The sequence below is a fragment of the Syngnathus typhle genome, linkage group LG22, assembly GCF_033458585.1.
Source record: "Syngnathus typhle isolate RoL2023-S1 ecotype Sweden linkage group LG22, RoL_Styp_1.0, whole genome shotgun sequence".
NCBI classification, from domain to species: domain Eukaryota; kingdom Metazoa; phylum Chordata; class Actinopteri; order Syngnathiformes; family Syngnathidae; genus Syngnathus; species Syngnathus typhle.
In genome coordinates, this window is record NC_083759.1 from 4,572,209 (window position 1) to 4,595,576 (window position 23,368).

The window sequence follows — 23,368 nt, forward strand, 5'->3', positions numbered from 1 at the left end:
ATTTGAGTAGCTTATTCATAACATGGTGAAGTATTGATAGATTTATTTGCAGATAGATCATTTTATCTGTTTATTAGTTTACATACAAGGCACTACATGTCGACGCCCTCTACACTTGTCCGTGCGTGGGTGTGTGCCATGGTTTTATAGAACCGCAAGTGTTCCGGAAAATGACATTTTCATACTGTAGGGGTGTGGTGGGGGGGTTGACGCCCTTTGGTCAAAGTAAACTAACACACTTTTAGTGGAGTCATGAGGGGCTGACATAGTCATACTGCTATGACTGCTGGAGACAACATACAATTGGCTATGTTGTTTAGGGCCTGTATGAAAAAATAGTCTTGGTTGTGTTCATTACTAGCAATACTGTACCAGTTGTGTAGAAGGTGACCACAAATGACATTTTTACAATGCAATCATTGTTAAAAAAAAAAAGACACTCAGGACCGAATGGACAAACCGAGATTGTAATATTTGCCCCACTGCTGATATGAAAAGTGTGGATTTTTAATATTTGCAAGAAACCTCAGAAGCAGTTTCTCACGTACTACTCCACAAATAAATATGTCTTATGGGATGACCGTTTTCCCCATTTCCTTGTGTGAAATTGAATTTTCACAATAATAGATTTATAATCAGAAGACACCTCGAAATACAAAAGTATATTATTTGGCAGTTTTCTCGCCAATCCCGTTTTATTTACTGACATCTGTCGTAGCTCCACTTATTTAATTGTAGTAGTAGAATGAATGAAATCCCAGCAAAGTGTAAATAAAGCACATTTCGGCCCCGCCCGAGGCAACCTGTATTGGCATCGGTCATTGGGGGCAGCCGTATCAATAAATGCTGGAAGACAACATCAATTATTCAGCACTGAGCCACATGGGTTATACATGTTAATTGCTTCATTTCCATCATCAGGAAGGTCACGAAGACACATTGCAGCCCCCAACATTGCTACTGCTCTCTTCTCAAGCTGTCGTTCGGATACCCGAGGGTATTTTTACTTCAAAGTATTTAGGAAGACAACTTGGCCATCACATCCGATCTCACCCCCCCAGCTTCTTTATCTTAAGTGATTTAATGAGATAGTGCTTGAGCAAATGGGTGGAAAATTCTTCATTCAAATGAATTTTAGGGCACAGAGTTAAAGGTAATGGCGCAAGGAAGAGGAAGACGTGATTAGTAGCTGTCTGCTGAGTCAGGCGTTCCACCACATGAGATGTCTTTCATCTCCGAGCCCACAGGTCCGAGCCACAACAAAGAACTCTTGCAAAGTATGTTCACATTCATCCGTGGATATCTATCAAGTTCCCCACATCAAAACTAGATAAATGCTGAGCTGTTGTCTCTCTGGTTTCATAGAAATTCCATGACCTTGAGAATTAAAACAACAAAGACATCATTTGAACAAACCACACCAAGAACCTGTTTTAGTAGCATGCAATTTATTATTGGAATTTGTCTTACGGGTGAGGGTGAAGGTAAGGTCATACTGCTTGTTTTCAATAAGCAATGAACTACCGTGTTTTCCGGACTATAAGGCACACCTAAAAACGTCCAATTTTCTCAAAAGCCGACAGTGCGCCTTATAATCCAGTGCGCCTTATATATGGACTAAATTCCTAAATTTAAACTGGCCCGAAGCATTGTGTCATGAAATCAATCATAAGTGGACCGCTGAAGACTATGAATCGAGAATCAAAAAGTCTATGGATCATTATTTTGTGATTATAAAGTAATTTGTTGTGTCTGAAATTGAAATAAAATAGATAAAATGGAGAATGATTTGATTTGGATTACAAATCTGACATGATGCATTAATGGTGCGCCTTATATAAGGATACAGTTTTAAAATGGGCCATTCAATGAAGGTGCGCCTTATAGTCTGGTGCGCCTTATAGTCCGGAAAATACGGTAACCCACATTTGCGCGGCAATCAATGCGTCTGCTTGACAGCCACTGAATTGAACACGCCGTGCTTTCTATTTATTTTTTTTAAACACAAAACAAGCAAATACCATCCAGTTTTGTCATCCATCTTAAGTCACAAGCAAAATACACAGGTAGACCCAAACATAGCAACAGTTGCTAAGACAAGGTGTGGCAAGAACCCCTGGCAATGATTGGGAAAGTGTCAATCCAAGCTCTTAGAATGAAGCTCTTTGTTTGCGAGAGCTTTTGCAATGACGACGTAAGCCGGTGAGTCAAGATTGGAAAAAGATGTCAGTTTAATGTATTACACTCTATGTTGGAAAGACGGCTGAGTATGTAAGGGCGACATTTGCAATCTACACAATGAAAAAAATGTTTGGCTTCAGGAGCCAGTGAAACTGGAAAAACGTGAGTGACGCCAAACTTAGTAGTGCTGTAAACTAAAAATCCAGACCACTTATCTGGCTCATCCATCGGTATCACAACAAGAGGCCATTTTGGTGCAGTTTCAGGAAAGTGTGTTTGTTTAGCTCGAATGGCACACTTGTGAGACATTTCAGTACATTTTGTTGGCTTGGTTTGGTTCAAGTTGGCATGTAAGCGTGACTGGTATTTCATTCGTGTACAGCAAAGCCGTCAAAATGAAGCATGCCACAGTATATTTTTTATTGTTAAAATACTCGGTTTGGTTGATTGACATGATTTTGTATGTGTTGGGTTGGGCTGGCTCAGTACATCGTTTCAGGAGAAACATCTTAAGTAGCATGTGTATTTTATTTTTCTTTATACTTTTTTTTTAGACCTCAAACTGTGTTTACCGTGTTCTCATTTTTGCAATATTGCTAGAATGTTAGAAAAAGAATTACCGTATTTTCCGCACTATAAGGCACACCTAAAAACCGCCAATTTTCTCAAAAGCCAACACTGCGCCTTATAATCAGGTGCGCATTATATATGGACCAATACTGAGCCACTACAGCAGGCGTGTCCAAAGTCTGGCCCGCGGGCCAAATGTATATATTTTATATATGGACAAAGTTTTCAAATGGGCCATTCATTGAAGGTGCGCCTTATAATCCAGTGCATCTTATAGTGCGGAAAACACGGTATATAATATTCAAAGTAATTTTTCCTAGTGCACAATCCCAAATATAATTTGCAATCTTTTTTTGTGGGACTATTTTGTATTGGGTAAAAAAAAAAAAATGTAAGAAAAAAAAAAAAAAAGATGTTTTCTAACAAATTTATTGAGCCTTGTAAATTTGTGTGTCTGTATCTTGTGGGCATTGTTTAACACGGACCATCATCAATCCAACAACCACAGCGAATGAAAAAAAAAAAAAGAAGACAGGGGAGGAATTAGTGGGCTAATGAACTCCACTGGAAGAACTACGATGACGATGACGTCTGCTTCTTGTCTGTCTTGTCTGCGGTTTAAGAACTCTCAAGCAGAACATGATTGTTGGATAACAACATACGGTAAGATGGGAAGCATAAAAGCACAGTCAGGGCGGTGCGGTACTGGAAAAACAGTCCGCTTCAACTCGGAACACAACGCATTGAGATACCGGACGGTGCAGATTGTGGCGTGTCGGGCCAGTGAGACTAGTCAGCAGTTGAGCCAGTTAACAATATATAAGTGTCCAACGCTTACAACCGCACCACACTCCGACCCCATTCCCACTTCCACAGTGGGATGGATGGAGGGACATCTGGAAGCCATCACGGATATTATTTACAACCGCAGTGAGGTAACGACGCAAAAATGCAGTTTTCAAGAGAGACAGGGGAAAAGAGAGATGGAAAGAGAGGGTGACTTTTCAGGATTAGACGAGGAGAGGAAGAAACCTGTGGATGGCCTTCCCCGTCGTCTGACCGTGACGAGACCGCTGGAAGGAACACAGCTCATAAGCTGGTTTTCCTAGACAGAAAAAAAAAAATAGCCTTGTTGGGAAAAAAAGTTGTGCATCTATCATAAAAAAATGACCAAATGAGTTCTCCATAAGGTCATTATTGATACACAGCAACGGTTACAAGATGGATTTCGCCGAGAAGCTCGGCTCATTTTTTCTTGTCCACTACGGTCATTTCCAAGAAATGTTGGAGATTGTAATTTACCGTATTTACAGCAGAAGCCACTTTGTTTGTTCTCCGCTAACCCAAATGAGCGGTGTCTGGCTCTCTGGTGAATGACAGCTTGTGACATCACTGCAGGCAGAGCCTGAAGGTCCAGACAGCAACCCAAGTCCCAGTTTGCAATGCAAAATATTTGTCCCAAAATCATTGACGACTACAGGAAATAAGTGAAGGACAAAACGGACATGACTAAAACAGCACACCATGTTGCTCTGAAGCACAATTTGACGCTGGAACCGCACAGCAATGATTCCAGAATTACAAAATGGTGTTAAATTCCCTATCGTCTAGTTTCCACCTACTCCCCCATTTTAAATTATATTTCACTAAATTCATTTCAGCAACGTTGGGTGTCAACTTGCAGTCTGTTTATGCAAGTACACTAAAAAAAATAAACTGAGTTTCAAGTCAACATGCTCAACCCACACTGCAAACAAGTTGATTTATGCAATTCTGAGTCAACAAGCACTCCCAATATGTGTAGATAAGGTGAGAAGCTTTTCAGGATGTTCCCAAGACGCCTCGGATTTGCGTATACTGTAATTTGATAATACAAGAAACACTAATGATACAAAAACCTGCCAAGGGTTTTTAATGCACATGGGATTTGCAGAAAAAAGATTCAAATCCAGGTTTTGCTTGCGACTGTGGCCAAACACAAACTGACAGCTGGATGACTCTTCTGTCGAGAGTCTGAAGCCAGAAGAAACATTTTCTCCCGCATTCCCAGGAACAAGTGACTTTATAGCAGCTTCTAAAGCTGGCCTTAAAAGCCAGGGATACCAACCCGTACGACTGTTCTGCATTTTCCAAAGCTCTGCGGTTTTACACAGACACGAAAAAAAGTTGGCCTATTACGCGTAGGAGAATGTAGAACTACTGTGGCACCTTGTTAACTTTGAGAAAGAAGTAATAAATTTTAACACAGGGGCAAATTAAAGTTAGCAATTTGTACATCCCATCCATGTTGAAACAACATCCCAGTTTCCAAAAGCCTTTTCTGGGCTATTGGTGATGGGGTTGTTGTTACTATGTTACGACACTCTGTGCCTCAAGTGGTACGGCCCAGAAAGGACTTTGCACCATTTAAGGGGTTGTGTCACATCGGGTCCACCCGTTACTATAAATGGATTTCCCCATTTGTATAGGAGCATCCACAAGTCTTTTGTTTATGACCTTTGAGTCAAGAGGGAAGGAGATGCTATGCTAACACTACCAGGTGGTCATTCATAGTCTCGGGGGGAAATAGAAACAGGGTGAATAAAAGAGCTGAAAAAGGGAATGCTCCGTTTGCCACTCCTTTGTTGTTGATTAAAACACAATTGTTCACCGACTTCAAATATTTATATATTTATTCAACTACTAACACTCAACTTTAAATACAACTTAAAATACCAACCCGAAAATAAATCACTAACAAATAAAATATTTTAAAACAACACTTGTAAATGTAAATCCCTCGCATATATTCTAATGCTAACTCTTGCTAGCAAGTCAATTGGGTTTTCCGTTGACTGCTAGCTGGACGATGTGTGTATTTTTCGCCGTGTTATGTGTTTATGTGTAACGTGTTTGTGTAAACTCCAACTGAGATGGCAATAAACATCTTAAAGCGAGTTAAGGGAGAGACTGAAGAGACATCACACGATTGGTACTGCAACAACAAGGGGGCATTCAGGGGGCTTTTATATATTATATACACACACACTGTCCTTGTATTTTCTTAAATGATCTTTTTCGGATTATGGGAAACCAAAACTAAAGATTTAATTTCGACCAATTGCCCAGCCCTTCTCTGACCATAAAATACATCATTAATAAACACTGCTAAAATATTTGCACACATGTTGTCACTCGGGATAACAAATCTAAAATAAACAAAGCCCTTTTTTAGTCAACATTTAAAATGAAGTGAATCTACTAAACAGGCGAAATTAACATGATTCATTTCAAGGGTTTAACGAACCAGGGCGAATTAAACAGGCAGGAAAAAATCCAAAGCCTGATCCATTTAGGATGAATGGCACGATCATAAACTGTGACAACAAACAAGCACAGTAGCAGACAGCGGCCGAGATAACAGGTAAGAGACGAGTGACCTCATAGTTAAGTAGATTGCGTTTGCGTGGGTGGATACAATGTGACCCCGTTGCCATCGAGGTGAATATGTAGACACCGCCTCTCTTGCGGCACTCAACGCCGGCGACTACATGCCAAGAAGCTTGCCAACTTTCACCCAACAGGCTAGACTGCCACACCTTTGTCTTCCTTCTCCTTTTATAATACAATTGCATTCCCGATAGTTTTTGTAAAGTACTTGTCAAGTATGATGATGAAAAGTTTCATGAATCCTTGTAAAAAACAAAAAGGGGAAATCGTATCGTAACGTCTCTATTTATATTCTGAAACGTGGCAGCTATGCAAAACTAGTGGGAGGAGCATCAATTACGCAACACATTAGGATTGTTCTACGCAAGCATTTCACGTTTTGCTGCACATCAGAATGAATTGTCTGATTTTCCACAGCGATGAATCGAATTCTTCCAGTTCTACGATTTTCGCCGAAGCTTGCAACGGATCACGGCCGTTCCACTTCCGCAACGACTCTTTCTGAAAGTATGTGAGGACAGGAATCTTGCGCGAGGGAGAATGCCTGAACAGATTGTCAGGTGGTGCACGGAAGGTTCACTTTATCACGGAGTGCATCGGCACAATGCGAGTGATTCAGTCTCGAGGAGGAAGGATGCGGGTCTATCAGATTAACAGCACGTGAGATTTTACCAAGTCAATGAACACCATTGAGCTGTACAATGGATGAACGGTGCTGATGCCGATATCAATGGAGCTCTCCGATACCTAACAGCATCGCCGGGAGGGACTGATAGAAGCACCAGGCAAGAGGGAGCAGGAGGAGATGTCAAACAAGAAATCGACGAGAACAAATCTAAAACATCTGAGCGAGATTGCTTGATGATAACAAATCAGCAAAACAGAATAGCAGGAATGCAGCATTGAAAGAATGCATCGGTGAATGGAACCCGGTTGACCATCACGGACCAGCACAATGAAATCCACAATGAGAGGGAGAGGCAGAGAGACAGAAAGACAGACAGACAGAATGTGAAGGAGGGGTGAGTGGGGGAACTGGTGGACAAAGAGGTCGATCTGGCCCCTTCCAAACAGCTGCTGTGCTCCCGTACATTGCACCTCAGCTCCAAATTCCACAAGCAGCCCAGCAATGGGGGCTGCGGACTGAGTCAGCACAATTTTTTTTTTTTTTTTTGAAAAAACACACACAACTGAACCCTCTGCTCAAAGCAACGGGGAGATGGGCGGCAAACATAGAAAGCTATAAAGCAGCCAGATCCTGCGGTTTGGACCCTCTTGCTGAACCCTAAAAATTACATAGGGGCAGAAATTCTACACAAAACGCAAAACGGTCGGCACGTTGATTGTTTTTTTTTTTTTTCTTCTTCGATTATCACATTTTTATAATCGTGACAACCCGAAATCAAACCCACAAATTCCAGCTAACTGATAAGCAATGAGGAAAATGACTTCTCTAGAGCTCTGGTCAACAGATTCGAAATAACAACCACCAGAACTCCAAGTCATAAGACTTCTAAACTGAAGAAAAAAAAATGTATTGCTTCACTCATAAGTACATGCCTACAGCTGTGAAGCAGAGACAAGATGATCCCGATTGGATTCCTTGGCGTCCCCCCCCCCATCCAACCATAACTGGGGGTTTTGTGCCTGTTTCTCTGCCGACAGATAAACATCCTGCAACAGGAAAGAGAAGCCAAGCTGGAGGAGGAGAAAGCAGAGGCCAGAGAAAGAAAATCACGTTATTTATGAACCTGTTGTGTGACAACGCGGTAGAGGGCTCTGGTTTTAAGAGCCTCCACGAGATTTCGTCCTCGGGTCGAGACAGCGGCAGGTCAGCCAGCAGTCAAAGTCCCATTCCGATCGTGTTCAGGCCACAAAAACACAGAGGACGCGTCGCGAGTTAAAATAATTTATGTTACCTCAAAAAGCCATCTCCCATATTAAAGGATTATCTTGACTAAAAAAAAAAGATTAGTTGGGAGATATAATAGTGTGTGTGCGTGTGTGTACACATGGTTTAAAATGGATCGACTATAGAAGCCAAATTGCGTCTGTGGCTGAATCCCAAGGAGCCTTTGCTTCTGTAATCCGTAGATTTAACAGCGGGTAGAGGAAGTTTGCTCTAAACTTGAAATGTATTACATTCTTTTAATCCTCTTTCCGTATCAATTTTATCGCGGGCATACCATGGGTTCTTACGACAGTTCAGCCCGAATCTCGATTAATTTTGGTGTTACCGATTAAGGGCGCGAAAGCTTAGAACGTTTGAGTCGGTTCAAACGAGTTTGTGATTCTATAATCGAAACGTCGAAGTTTTAAGAAACTTTGTCAACATCCGGTCTAGTAGAAACTATGGACTTGAAAAATTATTTTTTTTGCTGACATTTTTTAAGGCCAGTGCTGACGTCCATTTCCTGGCTTGCACTTCCTCTCCAAGCAAATGGGAAGAGACAAAACTATGTTGAATGTCTTTTACTCTTCGCCAGCCGTCCGCGGATTGCTTTTGATCCCGAATGGATGGACTTGGTCGGCAAGTTTCCAAAACGTTGCAAGAGAAACTTTGAAGAAGGCATTTAAGATGTTTTCCAGTCTGCGGCATTGACTTGTGTCACTTGTAAGCTAGGCTGGCAGACAAAACAACTTGCTAATTAGCCTTCCGAGCTGAAAAGTCATTTTGAACAGACATTCCTCCTGAATGACAAGTGTTTACATGGAATTAAAAGCACAACTAAAGCGTTGAGTAATTTCCCATAACTCAAACTTTTTACGATGGTTATGCCCAGTGGGACTTGCGGGAAGACAACTTAATTACATCAATGTCGACACTTTTGGATAATAGTAGTATGACAAACTCAAGCTAATACCTGCAAATGCATTCACGAGAACCGAACTTGTGGTTACAGACGTGTGGCGTGAAGGCGTGTGTTTTATGTCAAACTACGGAAGCCTGCAAGAAATGTGTTCTTTAAACTGCAGGAGGAAGAGAGAGACATTCAAATTTGGTGGCTGTCTCGCTGACATCCCGGGGAATAAGCTGGAAAAGAAGAAAACTAATAACCAACAAAGATTCATGATGATGATGCGGTTCAGCAAGGGTCAGCCAAACCCACAAGGCAAGGATGAGGGAGAAAAGGGTAAGAATATTAAAAGCTGGTGGGGAAGAGGAAAGGGGAAGGGGTAGATGCCATTTGCGGTCAGGTCCTGGGGGTCCTTTGGGCCTGGCTAATGACCTGTGAGCTGCAGTGGATCCTTTGAGAGTCACAAAAAGGAAGTCAACCCCCCCCCCCCCCCCCCCGCCCCCCTTGCTACATTCTAATGAGCCATCATAATTAAAAATAAGCCTGTCTCAGACAGATAGATCGATTTGATGACACACACACGTAAATAAAAAAAAAGACTTCAAACAGTACAACGAATCGGCCATTTTGTATACTATTATATCAGCACCGCAAATGACACTTATATGCAAGCTGGATTCACTGGCAAGGAAATGACCCGCGTTAATGACTTCAACCGCTTGTCAACATCATCACAATGCTGGACACAAGTGAGCACACAATGACACAATGCGATCCAGCTGTCTCACTTCCTTCAATGACATCATGGTCGAGGTTTAGTCCCGACAAGCTCATTGACTTCTTGCGCTTTCTTCCTGTCCACCGTCACCACCGGACAACCAGACAGGAAACTGCCTGAGAGCTTGTGAGGATGTCCTGTTAGGAGACTGCTTCTATAAAACCTTCAAGCCTACTACCAAGATCATCGTAATGCAGACTTAGTCATCTAAATCCTTTGAAAATTTTTCATTGAGCCCTATTTTTCCATCTACAAGTATTAAATTGGTTTCATAGTAGTCTTATCACATGCTTCCTAGTAATAGGCAGAAACGAGAAGATGCCAGGGGCACTGAGAGGATAGATAGCCTTGCATACGAGGCTTTGTGTTCTGGATGAGGTCGAACCAAACGGGCTTGACGTCGAATTTACAACACCTAATTGTTGGAATTGCCGTAGCGCAGTGCTTCTCAATTATTTTCTGTTACGCCCCCCCCCTAGCAAGAAGAAATCTATTCGCGCCCCCCCTCCCCACCGTGACTATCCTAACTTGTCTTGTAAGTCGTAAAATGTTGCACTGTCGCAAACGTGACAGAAGTAACAATGAGAGCGCCACTGCCCCCTGATGTAGTAAACGCGCAATTACACTTTATTCTAGTACTGCCAAAAAAAAAGCCTGTTCCCCAGGGTCACACGCGCCCCCCCAGGAATAGCACCGCGCCCCCCAAGGGGGGCGCGCCCCACTATTTGAGAAGCACTGCCGTAGCGAGAACACTTTAAGAGCTAAAAGTCGAAACAACAAGTGTGCGGCTGTGTATTGTACATGAGTGCATACACACAGCAAGATTGTGTGCGTGTGTGTGTGCATCTGGGGCATGCTGCCAATGAGAGCTCTGGGAAGGCGGAGCACGAACGCACATACATCAGCTGCGGCTGAACAACTGGCCGTTGCAGGCGGATTGAGAAAAGGTCAGGCAGGCGTCCTCCATGTTGGCTTACTGCAGGTTAGCACGGCAGAGTGAAATAAAAGATGTAAAAAGGTAGAAACCGCAAATGGTACGAGATCAATTATAGAACATCCAGAACATTTTTGCGAGTGCATACATAAAAACGTCAAATAATAGAGCGGGAGCAAAGCATTGAAAGCTGTTTTGGCTTAAAGGTTAAAACAGGCACATCATGCATAAATGCAAGTCAATCTGTGTGGTTTGCAAACCGCACTGAGAATGAAGGGAAAGGCGCACGGGCCTGAACTAGAGAAGTCCGCTCGGCGCACGGCTGAAGTAAACACGAGCAATGGGGATGCGGCGTACTTTCCCGTGTTCGTTCCCCCTGTGGCTTTGGGTCATGCGGAGGGGGTCTCCATTTCAGGTGGAATGAGGTCACCAAACAAGAAGAAAAGCACACCCAATTTAAATGTTTACCTTGGTGTGTGCCTCGTTCACTTTTGGCGGAGTGAAAACAAAACTATTGCATAAAAAAGGTGTACAAGCCCCATGACTGTGGTTTGGGGGGCCTTACTCTGACTTTGCATTCTTAAGTTGGCTGAAAAAAAGCGGCTCCGTCTAATTCTAGGAGCGTTATTGAGTTTCACACGGACCATCTTGAACCGTTTTACAGCATGGAGGATTAAACGGCGTCGATGCCATCGATCAGATGTGGCCTGCGCTTAATACTGTGACATTTGTTTTGTAGGTCCAAAGCAGGAATTGGAGGTTGTGAAACTAATACAGTGCTTGCTTATTTTCAGTACAGGTGTTTTGAAGGATGCACGAGAAGTATTGGGATCGATGCTGTCGTCATACTCGTGAAAAAAAAAAAAAATGCACCGATACTCTGACACCGATTCCGCTTAACCAGCCCAGACTCCGTATAGGAGTCAGGTATGTGGCGATAATGTTTACATGACAACACGGATGTCAAGACATGGAGAAGAAATACTTCTTGTCTTCTCGTTCTCACACTAACCAAGCCACCGCGGGCGGTTTTGTACCAGCCCAGAGGGATGGGTTTTTTAGAACAGGCCGACAACAGGTTGTAAATATGGCGATGGGTGGGGTGGACAAAAGTGAACCATTTGACCATTTAACTACTATCCTGTAATTATCACAGCTACTGTGTTTCTTTTAAAACATATTACAATTGGGGGCAAAACAGTTTTTACCGAAACTTTTTTTTTTCTACTTGATGTTTACTTTCACTGTCTGGCATATCATTAATCCGCATTCCCTCCTGTGAGGGCGCATAGTTGTTCCTGCTTCCAGGGCTTTCCCAGACACGCGGGGCAGGGCAGGCATGCTCCGGCAGCTAGCTAAAAACGGTGAGTTGTTCACATTCCTGCTTCATGCACCAACCAAACTCACACAGGCGCGCACACGTGCATTGCTCTTTGACACTAACCAGTATGTGTGTGTGGTCCCCCAAGCTTTGTGTTTTTTTTTTTTTTGTCTTTGTACGAGGGAGGTGGAAAAGTTACAAAACACTTTCCCTGGTTATTAAGTCACAAGAACTTGGCGGACTTGGACTTGAGATCGTACTGATTACATCATCAATTGTTCACAATGTGAGGTGGGCAACTAGACTTTTTTTTTCCTCCGTCACCATCCTCCAGATAGTACTGTAGTATCTGCGACATTACATGTGTATGGCTTTAAAAGGGGAATTTTGGATACCATATGCATCAGTGAATACGATGATCACATGACTGCATCATTTGTGGTAGCTCATGAATAAATGTGAATATTACATGATTTTTTTTTATTGTTTGTGTGTTTTGGGTCCTTCAAAATAAAACATTTCTTTCAAAATCACAGTTTATCCTCATAATGATATTATTCCTATAAAATATAAAATAAATATAAATATGGCTGCAACGAATGATTATTGTAATCATTGATTAATCTGTCGAGTAAGATATTTTTACTTTCCATCCTTTTATTTTGATTCAACACAAACCCGTCCACTCTTTGGGAAGATGAGAAGCTGAAATTCTGTCGATTTAGAAACGATGGATCGATTATCAAACATAACGATTGCTTAATTTGGTAATTGATGACTTGATGAGCTCCATGACCTTACTATTAATTATATATCTATTGATCAGTGCTCCTCAACAAATACAATTCTTGCATTCACAGATTTCTCAAAGTTAGTCATAGATTTAACAAAAAGGGTAACACTAGATATGGCAAGTTGTATTTTTTTCTTATTTTTTTTAGGGAGGGCGAGTAATATTAAGAAAAAGAGCAGGCAGGCCACGACTACTATAAAAGGAATGTGATGTGGAAGGGAGCGCCAGTGCACAAGCAACATTATTAGCCTTACCAAAAAAGAGGCTGCAAGGAAAATCAGAAATAAACAACAGTCAAAGATGCTCCCAGTGTCTTACCCCAATCCAAAAACTCCAGAATATTCTTCTCTCTTCGGAGTGGAGAATTATTGCACTCATCGTAGAGACACACCAGGACATCCAGAAGGGTTTCCACACTAAGACATTGGCCACTGGACTCAGCTGGCCCGTCCAAAATCAGCTTCTCCAGCTTCTTCAAACGCACCTCTCCCGACATGGTTGTACAGTCCAGTTGGGTTCGATGGTGAATGATGATGATGGTGAAAATAAGGTAAAAAAAGAAGTGGGGTCAAACTGGCCACTTACTGGGGGAGTGATCTCACCTTGAATATGTTTCAAAAATACGGATCAAAAACTTTCAGATGCGGGGAACTCGCTGTATTGCCTATCTACTCGTGATCTTTCCTTCAAGATCCACATTTTGGGGTGTATATGGGGTGCAGCAGCTCCCCATGTTAACATTCCTGATCGCCGCAGGGCACAAGAGAAAAGTCTAGTCGTCCCAATAACATAGCCTAGCTGCCCCAGGCCGGTTGGTTTGGACGCTGTTGTTCTATTGAACAAAAATGGAAAATCAAACCTCTCTGGTTGCGGTTTAACACTTTCCCCTGAGTAGATGTGGCAGACATTTGGGGTTCTCCATTCCAGCCGCAATGCTACAAAAGCCCCAGTGCCCCTCCTCTGCTCCGGGAATGCAAAGGGCGATACAGGCTTAGTTAGCAGTCTGCTACCTTAGCCGAGTAGCTTTCAAGCTAGCGCTGTTATCGTTACTTCGCTTAACTACCAAATGTCATCATTCCAATTTTCTTCAAAGGCTCCCCTTGTCATGTGCTCACCGCGCCTGTCAAACGTAACCCAAGTCGGGCCCTTTCATTCGTATTTTACACCCCCTCTCCCCAAATATCCTCTTGTTGTCGCAACACAGTGCTTGGCAGATATGTTCTTTAAATCCCAGTGTCGGTCCTCGAACTAAAACGTCTTCGTTCCAACCCACTTCGACACGACGATTGTTCAAAGAGTTCCAAAGAAGTTAACCGTCAAATGGAGGAGTCTCTTCTCTGTCTCTCTCTTTTTTTCTTATTTTTTTTTTTTAATTGTACGGGACCCCGTCTCGCGTCAAGGGGAATGCAGAAGTCTGGCGTCGCTGCTCCCAAGCACGGGACGCAGCCTAAAGTCCCTCTTGTCCTCCTCGCCTTTGCTTCGCCTGCTGCCTCCCCCGCCGCTCCGTCGATTCTTTGCTGCCTTTACACAGCGGAGCTACCCGCTACCAGAGACATTAAAACATTGAGATGATACCGGCCTGGTGGTAACTTCGTGTTGCATTATGGGAAACGAAGCTCCTTTTGTAAAATACGAACAATGGATTAAAAAGTAAAAATTCAATGTTGGCGCTTTGAAACCACGTTATATTTTTAACTTAAAGCGACATAAAATGGGAAGCGGAGGCGCTTTCAGAAATAACAGTTAAAGCTGCCGCTCATGCGTGGAATGGGATGACTCCGCCATCTTGGTGTTGATTTGGAACTACTCTCCTCGTCCGATAACATCTTTGGTTGCTTCTGCAGGCAAAATCCCAGATCACCGTCATGGCGCCCGTCGCAGCATCTGCTGTGCGGAAAAGAGGGAGGGAATGGGGAGGGGAGTGATGCTGGGGGGGCTGTCAAAAAAAATGTGAATGGAAACTGCGGGCTGTCTGTCAGGCTGCTGGTGGCGTGGTGCATAGCAAGGGGGTGAGTAGGGGGGGGGCAGTCTTTTTACTAGTGCAGTTTCTTTATAAAAATGTAATTTAACAATATGAAAGACAATTGCAGTCACATGACTCGATTATTATCAATCCAGTAGAACATCACATGCTTTTTAATCTATTTGCACAATACATGTCCATGCTTTGTATGACCCCCCCAGTCCTGAAACCTGATAATCACAGTCACCTTTACAACCTGAAATGTATATTTGCTAATCATTTTGAATGGAGTTAAACATAAAACATTTTATTCTTCATTACGCTGACTTATCACACCGCATGCTTTTTGAAGTGAGGCGCTTATCACAGCTCAAAGTACATCGATTAATGATTAACAGACAACATTGACTAGAGTGTGCTTAATGGTGCAGGCTGGGGGGGGGGGTGGAGTGATATCAAGAACGGGGCCTTGTGTTTGTCAATGTGCACAGGTCCAAAATGCACTCATATTTCACACAATTCTGGTTGTCTTACTTTGGACTAGCAAGATGGCCACACGGTGCTTATGCAATCTCATTCACTGGGGTAACTACGAATGCAAGATTAACGGTTATTACTCGTGGACATTATTAGTGGGCGGGGGAACGGAGAAATTAAGGATGCCCTCGTATATGTGCAGGGAGATCCAGATGCGCTTTCAGATGTTTATTGAAAGGGGCAACCAGTAAAACCAAATACAAAATGAGAGCACTTTTAAGAAACTGTTGTTTGATTTAACTGTGTGCAGAATCTGTCTGCATACACCTGGATTAAATCCTCCAAGATCATGTTAAACCACCTGCGCCACAATTTAGACCTGGTTTCACCTTGTCGAAAGTTGAGTCAACTTCAAATTGTCATGTGTACTTAGGCATATAATAAATATACCCACTGAAGATGTTTTTACATTTTTTATGTGGCCCTGTCTACGAAAAAAAGGTAGAACAAATAAGATCGACAAGGCACTGATGTCATTTTCACCTGAGGAAAACAATAAATAATGATGCCACTAGGTGGCTGCGAGGATCTTTATCATACAATGTTTCACACTCTTATCACATTACCCCCATAAATGCCTGATATCTTCTGCAGATGATCGATAAAGTACTATTCGAGGATATAGGTTTTATTTGTGAACTATCCTTGGTTTGTCGGGGAAAAATACAAATATAATCATACATATACAGGCCTAAACACATTCTGGGTGAATGCATGTGTGTGCATCTAATATTGTATATTTTTCTCTTTTTTTTATATAGTTGTATCCGCCATGTGAATTTCATTGACATAATTGTCAAGATTATATTAAATACAAATTATGGCCTATTGTGGTAATTTGATTTTCTATTTTCCAATATATATATTTCTACCAGAGACGATCCAAGTTACAGTATGACACAACAGCGTCCTCTCGTGGACATTACTGAATATTTCCTTTTTAAATACAACGTTGTATTTTAAGTACTTAATTATGATCTCTTACTCCGTTAACTTTACATAGATATTTGTTTCTTTCTTAATATAAAAAAAGTGTTCGATCAATTAAAAGTTAATTCAAATATGAATGATCAGTCCTCCAATCCAATCATGTCTGATCCTATTTGTCTAAATCTACTATGCCGCGTGGAATTAAAGTGGAGCCGTGCTGAAATGCAATTAGTGTACTTGACTGGGTCGTTTGAGCAATAATTGTTCATCGGTCTAGTCTGGTCTGGCGCTTTTCCACTGATCGATGATTATTGAGCAGACTACGTGGGGTGGATTGCCTTGGACGTCTGCTGTCTGTGGGTGTGGGGGGGGGGGGGGCATTATGGTGCAAAGGAGCGATCCGTCAAATATTTGACGTTCAGATAGATCAGGGAGCATGTGAATAATAATGAGCGAATATGCACTGACCACCAAACAAGTTCAATATTGACCCTCCGAGGAGGGGGGGGGGTGTTTTTAAATGAGAGTGTTTACATATCATTTGCAAAAGCAAAGCCTGTATATTTCAATCAATGGAAAAGCCACAGTCAGCATTTTTGGTGGCCTTACGAAACGCATCTGGTGTGGCACAAATGGAAGGGAACGACCTATAAACTGGACGCCTTTTGAATGCAAATGTTGCATGTTAATTAACACCTCCATTGTTGATTGTGCCTTTGAAAACAAATGGCACCTAGTAGCATTGAGACGTACGCGGCTTTGAACCAAAAGGTCTCTGACTGACATGGGAAGGAAAAAAAAAAAAGTTGAGAAGCATCAAAGTAAAAGCTTCATTTGCCAAATTAGGGCTTGTAATGATGAGAGAGAGAGGATAAATGTATTTTAGTGTATAGGCACTTAGATTGGCTCTTGACTGCACTCAACAATGGAACGTACCAGACAACCTGATTGAGCACTTTGGGGCCACAGGAGGATGAAGGGAGGGGGGGGGGACAGTTCATATTTGTCACCCCAGATGTTTATTGGTTCAGTTTTACGTCTATAAATGGATTGGGTCGGGCCCTTGGGGTAAAATGATAGAAAATAAAAAATATCACATCTCGGCCCTAAAGATCCCGGCCCACTTTGTGCCATGGTCAGTCTAGTTCCTGGGCATGATTTAAATGGGCTTTTAGCAACCAAATATTCCGACTGTTGGAGGGCACACCTTTGCTACGCCGGAATGTCCAGCGTGACACAAAGTAGTCTGGCAGATTGGCTGCAGAATCAATTTCCCATAGTATTGTGCATTTGATAGATTTAAATTGCATTCATACATGTTTTATAAAATAATCACACAATGAACATCAAATCAGTTATAAATAGCTATTCGTCAATAAAGTGTTGCACAATTTAATACTAGAGATGTTATTTTCTTCGTAGATACTGTAATTATTACAGTTCATATTTTAAAAAGGGGATTAAATAAAGATGTATATAAAAAAAAATAAAAAATAATATAAGTGCACTGTTAAGAAAAGGTAACATTTGATTGACTGAATTTTCAACAGCTCCTGGCTTTTTTTTTTTTTTTTCTTCAAATTCCAGGTAGGGTATCTTTTCAGACATAAAGAACTGTTCAAATATTACAATACTACTTCATTATATAATTAACTATACCTTACGTTGTCATTAGACATTTTTGCAAATACAGTAACTATAAAATGCTAGTAAGCTAATGTTCATACACTCTAAAATTATTTCATTAATTAACCCATAAACTGATGGATGAAAAAATGTATATACAGGCTTGCTAATTGGGTCTATTTGACCCATGCAACTTTCTGGGTAGATTTGTTGGATCAAATTGACCAACCTGCTGGTCCACCAAAAAAAAAAAAAAGACGATCCGCTGCAGGCCTGGCAGTCATCTGTCATTTGCTCTTCCTGTGTGCTTCTTCAGTCTGTCTGACATCTCTAAGCAAACAGAGGCCAATACACAATCACAGGCAGGGCCTAGCCAGTGAGAGCTGCCCTCTTGTAATGTTTGTGTGACAAAAAAGGCAAGGCAAATCCTCGCAATGGAATCAGATAATCACCAACCTGTGAAGAGCCTGCCCCAATCCACATCCTTTACCGCCCCCCCCCCCCCCCCCCCCCGGCTCTCGGATTAACTGTCTGTTTGGCTAATAATTTTAATCTGCCAGGGAGAGGACCAAGAATGGGCGACAAGGCTCGGAATAAACATCTAATCCTAAAGCGCTCCCCTCCCACGCTGGTTTGCATTTCCTCCTGTGGGGGAAAACCTCAATTGAACGCTGCGTCGCCGGGCGTGGACCGGACGACCCGATCTTCATCCGCTTGCTTAATGCTGCAGCTCTCCAGACAGCTAGAAATTAGCTTGCTGCGTGACAGACTGCTGCCAGACTGTCTGACATCGTCCGGTGGAATGTACACATCAGAGTTTGGGGTGTTATGGTGAAAAGGGCACGCCGGGTTCACAGGGTCAAGAGGTGTCTGTCTGGGACGCAATAAGAACAAGCAAGTCCATTCTGTGCTTGTAGCCGATTTTGGGGGGGGGGGAAGGCAGACTACACTTCGGAGTGCTCGCCAGTCAATTACGAGGCACATACTGCAGGGCTAGACAATCATTCACACTCAATTAGAGGTGTGGATATCGGCAATAAAATGCGACTGTGTGTCTCGATACTTGGGGGTGAGATAGAATTCGAGTATTGTTTATTTTAAAGTGGAACGATTCGTTTCAATTCAGCGGGATTACCGTTCGGAGGTCTGATGAAATTTGTCATTTACAATATACATAAGGCTATGGTTAATAAGTGGAACTATTTGATTCTATTAAATTTTTTTGATTTGACTTTATTAATTCATGCTTGCAGTGGAGCCCCCCAAAAAAATAATCTGACTGAAGAAACGGCAGAATTTTACAATAACAACAAACAGTAGAATATTGAATATTTAAAAACATGTTTTTCAAGGCAGCGGAGTTCTGGGCAAAGAAAAGAACTCACATTAAATCAAAAATCTAATCTATTCATATATATTTATAAATGTTTACCCTGTGACTCCAAACTAGTCTCCTGAAGACTTGACATGAAATACAACAGAGAGAAATTACACTCACTCAACAGTGATGGCTAATTGTTGCTGTTTGAAGTACGGCCACTTAGATATCCTGTTTAGGATATGGCCTTGCATTGTCGCACCTTTGTTCTGATAAGGTTCCCTCCCTGCCCCCCCTAGACGAAGTGCAAACGACTGGGAGGGTCGCGACAATATAAAGGGGGCCGCAGTCCATCGCTGGGCTGACTCGTGCTACTGTGCGTCTGCTTATCTTCTTCCAAGATCTTCCTCATGGATTTCCTCCGCGCTTGGGTCTTGTGCACCGTCTTCCTCGGGTTGACTAAGGCTTTTACGCATGAGGATATGAAGGAGACGCTCCTGCGCAAACTGGGCTTGGATGAGGTTCCAAAGATCCATAAGAGGGATTTGGAGAATTTGGTTGTCCCGGCTCATGTCAGAAACAAATACTTGTCAATGCTGAAGATGCACCACAGCAGGAGACGGCGATCTTTGCCGAGCTTGGTCGGCATTTTGAGAGGGATTCCTGGCAATGCTGGTAAGAATTTGTATTTTATGATTCATTTTTAATAATTAAATAATTAATAACCCTCATTTTAAGTGCGTAATTGCAGTGCGTCATTTACGCACGAATCTCAATTATGGCAATTATATCGCAATTCTTGATTTTATGGTTTTTTTGTAGACATCCCCGGCGAATATATATATTCGGACACGACCCGGCATCGAATGGTGTTCGACATGGAGTCAATAATCCCAGAAAACAGCGAGGTGACCATGGCCGAGCTTAAACTGTACCAAAGAGCGTCGCACAACAAGCGCCTCGCGGTAGAGAGGAAGAACCACAGAGCCGTCAGCAACGCCCGAGTCAGCATCTACTGGGTCGAGGAGTTGCCAAACGGATCCAACCGCACCTCACTCGTGGACTCACGGTAATATGTTAAATCCAGTCTGCGCTTTTGTCCGAGCCCTAATTAAATGGGATCAGGAAATCGAATTAACCACCGCTCCGGGTTCACAGGTTGATCCCCATTCACGAAACGGGCTGGAAGAGCTTTGATGTGACCCAGGCCGTGCATTATTGGTCCAAGACTCAGCAGCAGAGGACGCCAATGCACCTGGAGGTGTGGATCGAGGGCGAGAGACCTGGCAGCTACGCGGCGGAGGTGGCGAAAAGTGTGCGCTTTACCACCCAGGAGCAGACGGACAACACCTTGGGCAAACCCGAGCTGGTCCTCTACACACTCAACCTCGAAGAGTACGGGTAAGGGCGCCTGCTTTTGATATACAGGATATTGAGACGATGTGACAATTAGCTCTCGACCCCCCCCCCCCTCCCCTTTTTTTTTTTGTAGAGGGGGGGGTTACCTGTCACCTTTTGCACCCCATGCATACAAGGGGTGCCACTGATACTCATGCTCAAGTCGAATTTGTATAAAACAACAAGCAATGGACACTGAATATGACGTCAGACGTAATTATACCGTTAAATTGTTTTCTATTTCTGGGCATTCATTGGAGTACTTTTCATTCGAGTACGCGATTTACGGTAATTGTGATTTTTTTCCGGCTTATATTAATGAATTATTTTGCGCAACGGCGTAAGTAAAAACAATTGCTCTTACCGCATTTTCCGAAGTACAGTGATCCCTCGCTACTTCGCGTTTCGTTTATCGCGGCTTCACTACATCGCGGATTTTTTTTCCAAATAAAAAAAACATTTAAAAGTCAAAATAAAACTTCTAAATTGAAGAAACGTGCGTCTAACCTTTAGGACAATGTAGTATTGCTCCAAATGTTCGTTTACATTCCTTTAGAAGTCCGTTTTCGCGTGTTAGCATGATCGCGAATTAGCATCTTTAGTACTTGTTGGTGACTGTACTTAACGGATTTCACTGGTTTTTGGAACCAATTATCCGCGATAAACGAGGGATTACTGTACTTCTTAATAATAACAGACTTGAAACTATTATGGTGCTTTCTGACTTGCAAACAAAAAGGACCTACTGACCAATTTGAGGCACCAAAATTCAAGTTAATCAAACGGAGCATCAAACTAACCTGCCTCTTACCTTTGTTTTGCAGTTCTCGCGGTGACTGCGACGTGAACCAGAGCAAGGGCACCTGCTGCAGGGAGGAGTACTTTGTCGACTTCCGCGCCCTGACGTGGACCCAGTACTGGATCATCGAACCGGCCGGGTATCAGGCCTTCAGGTGCACCGGAAGTTGCAAGCAGCCCAAGCGTAACTATGGCTACGGGGAGAGGAGGTGCACGGTGTCGGAGAGCGCCCCCTTGCCCATTATGTACCTGGTGAAGAAGGGCGACTACACGGAGATCGAAGTGGCAGAGTTTCCCAATATGATCGTGGAGAGGTGCGCGTGCACCATGGACAATGTCTCCATAGTGTGACATCATGGAAACATGGTATATTTAAAGGGTTATAAAAAGTACTTCCTATTTAAATGGACAATCACATGGGAGTTACTGCACACTCCTCTCAAGAGCACTTTTTTAAAAAATATATATATATTGTACAGTTCGAAATCATTTTCTATTTTGAATTTGTATGCAGTCATTCAAATTCTGGCTCGCGTGTTGTACATATATATGAATGGATTTATGTTTGGTAAAATAAACTATTTTGTTTCACTAAAACTGACCACACCATCCTTGAATCCTCAATTCATTAAGATTTGGGGGATGTAGGAGAAAATCCAAGATCCTGCATTCGAGAAGTCCACATATGAACGAAGGCAACAGCAGGAATTGAAATCCAGAACACCTTTGAATGCTGAGGCTGACATGCTAATGAGAGATGGGTGATTTAAATGATGGAGGGGATGGAATTTATCATCAGCATTACTTCGAATCACACACTCCTATGACCAGATGTACATTGACAAAAAGACGATTGTAAATATAAATAAAATACGGGCCTGACATCACTAGCGAAATCTGTGAACAATTGGCAGCAATGCATTTGAGAAAATTCCCCCAGAAAAATATCTTTAAAAACATTATTTTACATATATAAAAATATTCATACTATATATTAAAGAAATTACACAAATAAAATACACAAAAATATAAATATATTAATGGAAAAAAAAGATATATTTTTTTTCATTAAAAAAAAACGGGTTGTCTTTCGCCCAAAAAAACACACAAAACAAAAATGAAGAACTGCAAAAATGCAGGGGTCCAAGTTTGCATTGCAAAATTGTTCAGGGGCCATTCAGACTTGTTTCCCATGCAAACAACTCACGCACTGTGCTAGAACCTTCTTGATTCATATTCATGTTGACATTCACATGGAGATAGTCGCCCAGACAACGCCGTGGGGTACACGGCCATATAGGGAGAAACACACAGGCAATTCTCATGAACCAAGAGTGGTGGTCCTCGTAAGTTGACATCAGGCTTAAACAGTTCCATACATACCTAATACATTGTTTGCTGTCTGAGTAGGGGGTCTTGTCATTCCCTAATATGCTGCTGGTGGAAGTAAACAAAAGCCAGCAGGCCATCTACTGAAGATGAGGAGCGGTCTGTCTGCAAGGGAAGTGGATTCAAAGTCAAACGATAGATAACAGGTGGTGCTATGATTGTCATTGGAACTTTTCAATATGAATATATTCACCGAGTAAAACTATGGTGATGAATTAGGCACAGTGACAAACATTAAATTTTACAACCTTATTTTAATACAGTAGACTTTAAAAAAAAAAAAGTTAGGATACAAAAGACAAGCTGCAGCATGATTGGTTTGATACGAGACCTGATATACAACCTGCAACATAATGCAATAAAAATATAGTGTCTTTTGAAACCTAAACTCTGCTAAATAATTAAAATTTAAAAAACAAAAAGGGGAATATACAGCAGTACTGGGGCAAACTAACACTTCATCACAACACAATATTTTTTGGAGTATTTACATGCTTGTTTCAACATCCCTTTAGGTCAAAGAAAAAAACATTTTGTCAGGTAATCTGAAATGAGGAAGGAAAAATGGCGGATATTTTAGCCGGGATAAATAATAGTCGGCTCAT

The 23,368-nt window shown here is 42.1% G+C and overlaps 2 protein-coding genes across 5 annotated transcripts in view; one reads left to right on the forward strand and one right to left on the reverse strand.

Annotated features, from left to right (window-relative positions):
- Window positions 1-14,328, reverse strand: part of LOC133146486 (serine/threonine-protein kinase MRCK alpha-like) — a 41,033-nt gene extending 26,705 nt beyond the window's left edge. For 2 of the 4 annotated variants that reach the window (XM_061270280.1, XM_061270279.1), the window contains exon 1: window positions 13,123-14,328. In XM_061270280.1, coding sequence (XP_061126264.1) covers window positions 13,123-13,300 — 178 coding nt within the window. In that variant the 5' untranslated portion in view covers window positions 13,301-14,328. The remainder of the gene's footprint in view (window positions 1-13,122) is intronic. The other 2 variants (XM_061270282.1, XM_061270281.1) reach the window with 1 other exon arrangement.
- Window positions 14,329-19,588: 5,260 nt separating this feature from the next.
- LOC133146516 (left-right determination factor 2-like) lies at window positions 19,589-21,797 on the forward strand. Its single transcript, XM_061270333.1, has 4 exons — window positions 19,589-19,853; window positions 20,001-20,247; window positions 20,337-20,579; window positions 21,401-21,797. Exons 1-4 carry the CDS (start codon window positions 19,589-19,591, stop codon window positions 21,723-21,725), a joined length of 1,080 nt encoding a protein of 359 aa, XP_061126317.1. The 3' UTR covers window positions 21,726-21,797.
- The last annotated feature ends 1,571 nt before the right edge of the window (window positions 21,798-23,368 follow it).